The 3,481-nt window shown below is 58.3% G+C and overlaps 1 protein-coding gene across 1 annotated transcript in view; it reads left to right on the plus strand.

Moving 5' to 3' along the window:
* LOC104543185 (chromodomain-helicase-DNA-binding protein 5-like) overlaps positions 1-3,189 on the plus strand; it is a gene marked incomplete at both ends in the record, with an annotated part of 10,851 nt that extends 7,662 nt beyond the window's left edge. Inside the window, 5 exon segments of the mRNA XM_010187734.1 lie at positions 760-977; positions 1,257-1,378; positions 1,896-2,069; positions 2,705-2,846; positions 3,058-3,189. Of these exon segments, the coding sequence (XP_010186036.1) occupies positions 760-977; positions 1,257-1,378; positions 1,896-2,069; positions 2,705-2,846; positions 3,058-3,189 (788 nt within the window).
* Positions 3,190-3,481: the final 292 nt, after the last annotated feature.

Below are 3,481 nucleotides of genomic sequence, written 5' to 3' on the forward strand. Positions count from 1 at the left end.
TGCCCTACCCAGTAGGGAGGGCAGAGAGCAGGATTTGGCCCAGAGGGGGTTGGTTGGGTCCCTAATTGCGTGTTTCCCAAAGAGACGCTGTTCACAGATGCAGGAGACTGGGGATTTCTGCCACTTTCTGCAGTCCCCTGTTTGGTTCTGATGCTGGGTGTAGATTTTCGGCTGGCACAACCCGTGCCTTGACCACGGGGCAGCCCCCTCTGTTCCCCGGGGTCACGAGCAGCAGCAGCAGCAGCGAGGGCACAGAATCACAGAGCATTAGGGATTGGAAGGGACCTCCAAAGCTCATCCAGTCCAATCCCCCTGCCGGAGCAGGAACACCCAGATGAGGTTACACAGGAAGGCGTCCAGGCGGGTTTTGAATGTCTGCAGAGAAGGAGACTCCACAACCTCTCTGGGCAGCCTGGGCCAGGGCTCTGTCACCCTCACTGAGAAGAAGTTTCTTCTCCAATTGAAGTGGAACCTCCTGTGTTCCAGTTTGTGTCTGTTACCCCTTGTCCTATCATTGTTTGTCACCGAGAAGAGCCTGGCTCCATCCTCGTGACACTCACCCTTTAAATATTTATAACCATGAATGAGGTCTCCCCTCAGTCTCCTCTTCTGCAAACTAAAGAGCCCCAGCTCCCTCAGCCGCTCCTCAGAAGGGAGATGCTCCACTCCCTCCATCATCTTTGTAGCCCTACGCTGGACTCTCTCCAGCAGTTCCTGTCCTTCTTGAACTGAGGGGCCCAGAACTGGATGCAATATTCCACATGCGGTCTCACCAGGGCAGAGCAGAGGGGCAGGGGCTGCCCCGCTCCCTTACCCCAGCTTTCCCCTCCCTGCCCCAGAAGGAAGCCCCGATCAAGTTCCACGTCCTGCTGACCTCCTACGAGCTCATCACCATCGACCAGGCCGTGCTGGGCTCCATTGAGTGGGCCTGCCTGGTGGTGGACGAGGCGCACAGGCTGAAGAACAACCAGTCCAAGGTCGGTGGCGGGCGGTTATGAGGGGTTTGGGGGGGGGTATCACCACAAAGATAGGACCCCGTATCTGCTGCTCCGTGCTTTCCTCCCTGGGAGCTGAACTGCGTCTTCACCTCCCATGTGCTTTGCTTGGGACCTGCATTTGGGTGGATTTTGCCCTCCTCTGGCATTAAAAATCCTTCAGTAGAGGCCTGGCAGCCTGGTTGGCTGTCATGGAGGGGATCCATCCCTCTCCTTTTTCTCTGCTCACTGCTTTTGCCCTCAACCTTGCTTCTTTCCCAGTTCTTCAGGGTATTAAATAGCTACAAGATCGACTACAAGCTGCTGCTCACCGGGACTCCGCTGCAGAACAACCTGGAAGAGCTCTTCCACCTGCTCAACTTCCTGACTCCCGAGAGGTTTAAGTAAGTCGCACAATTACCCTCACCCCAAAAAGGGGGAGCAGTGGGGCCCTGGCCCTTGGGGTGCCTTGGCGGAGGTTTCCCAGTTTTCAGGGATGCTGGGGTCCATGGGTGCTGTGCCGATGCTGGGCAGGCAGACGGCAAAGCTCCCCAGCCCCGTGGTTTGTCAGAGCAGCTGCACCCATGTTTTGTGTAACCCCAGATTCCCTCTTGCGGGGCACCGCTGCTTGGGAGCTGTGGCCCTGCTGTCGGTCAGGGGGTTTGTGTGTCAGGAACCGAAACCTGCCTTATCTTTGCTCAGAGAGGCTTTAGGGAACTTGGGCAGGCCCTGTGTCCGTGTGTTTAATGTGGGCTTCCCTGGCTGTCGGTGCAGCTCCTCGCTCTGCCCGGGTGCGGGCACAGCAGCGTTGCCTCATCGCGCACCACGAGGACTCTGCCCTTGTTCTAGAGTCACAAAATGGCAGGGATCTCCGCTCTCTCACGTCCCGGTGCCGCTCAGCGCCCTCTGCTCCTTTCGCAGCAACCTGGAGGGGTTCCTGGAGGAGTTTGCCGACATCTCCAAGGAGGACCAGATCAAGAAGCTCCACGACCTGCTGGGTCCGCACATGCTGCGGCGCCTGAAGGCCGACGTCTTCAAGAACATGCCGGCCAAAACGGAGCTGATCGTCCGCGTGGAGCTGAGCCAGATGCAGAAGTCAGTCGCTTTGGGGCGGCCCCTTCCTTTGCCCCCCATCTGCAGCACGGGGAGGGGGTCTCAGTGGGGCTCTGTGGGTCACAGACCCCCTGGTGACCTTGGGCTGCTGCAGGAGGAGCCGTGGGGCTTCACATCACCCCAGGGATGCTCAGCCTGGTTAAATTTGGCTCCTGGCTGCTCAGTGGGAGGTGTTTGATGGCTGGGGGCTGTCAGCCTGGCTCTGCCCGTTTTGGGGCACAGAGGAAGCGCGGGGGTGAACCCCCTCCTCCTGTTCTCGGCCCAGCCTGTGCCTGGTGTTGGTGAGGAGCATTGCTGCTTGCTCAGCTCTGTTTTGGGATGAGTGCTCAGCTTCAGCGGCATCTCCTGCCGAAATTGGGGATGAGCAGGGTCGCTCTTTCCCAGCTGGTGTACACCCAGCAGTGGGGAGGGTTCCTGCCCACCATGCCCCAGTCCATCCCACTGACAGGGGCTGCCATAGCCACAGAGCAATCGAATAAACCCGGCCCCGGAACCACCACTCTTAACAGCACCCAAATGTCCCTTTGGAAGCTGTGGTGACACAAGTGGGGTTTAGTTCGGTGCTGTCCTGCATCTGAGTGAATTAACAAGGGTCTGTCCCATCCCCGTCCCTGCAGGAAGTACTACAAGTTCATCCTGACCAGGAATTTCGAAGCCCTGAATTCGAAAGGCGGCGGGAACCAAGTGTCCCTGCTCAACATCATGATGGACCTGAAGAAGTGCTGCAACCACCCCTACCTCTTCCCGGTGGCAGCGGTGGTACGTCGGGGTGTGTCGGGTGTTGTGTGTGCTGGTGGTGGTACGTCGGGGTGTATCGGGTGTTGTGTGCGCTGACATTGGGGCTGTTGCATGGTCTGGTTTGCTTGACCCATGGGTTTTCACGCAAGGGTTGTGTCCCAAACGCGGGTGCGTTTCCCTGGGAAGCTGTGGGGTGTTGGTCCCGGTGCCGCTCACCCCAGTGCCTTCGCAGGAGGCCCCGGTGCTGCCCAACGGCTCCTACGATGGGAATTCTCTGGTCAAATCCTCCGGGAAGCTGATGCTGCTGCAGAAGATGCTGAAGAAGTTACGGGATGGGGGTCACCGGGTCCTGATCTTCTCCCAGGTGAGCGGAGGGAAGCATTGATAATGAATAGTTTTAGAGGATTAGGTTTTGTTCCATATGAGAACTTTGTGCTGGGAACGGACAGAGGTGGAGGAGATGATGGTGGCTGTGGCAGTTGTGATGGAGGGGATCCTGAGGGTAACACAACAGCGATGGTGCTGCCCTTTTTTGGGGTGCGTTTGGGTCCCTGGTGCTGGCAATGAGACAATGAGACGTGAGTGTTGCTCCTCTGCTGGTTGCCCGTTGGCCACCACCTTGGCCTCTGGGCTGCAGGGGGGCCCAGCCAAAGCAG

Source organism: Mesitornis unicolor, unplaced genomic scaffold, assembly GCF_000695765.1.
Source record: "Mesitornis unicolor isolate BGI_N332 unplaced genomic scaffold, ASM69576v1 scaffold33890, whole genome shotgun sequence".
NCBI lineage: Eukaryota > Metazoa > Chordata > Aves > Mesitornithiformes > Mesitornithidae > Mesitornis > Mesitornis unicolor.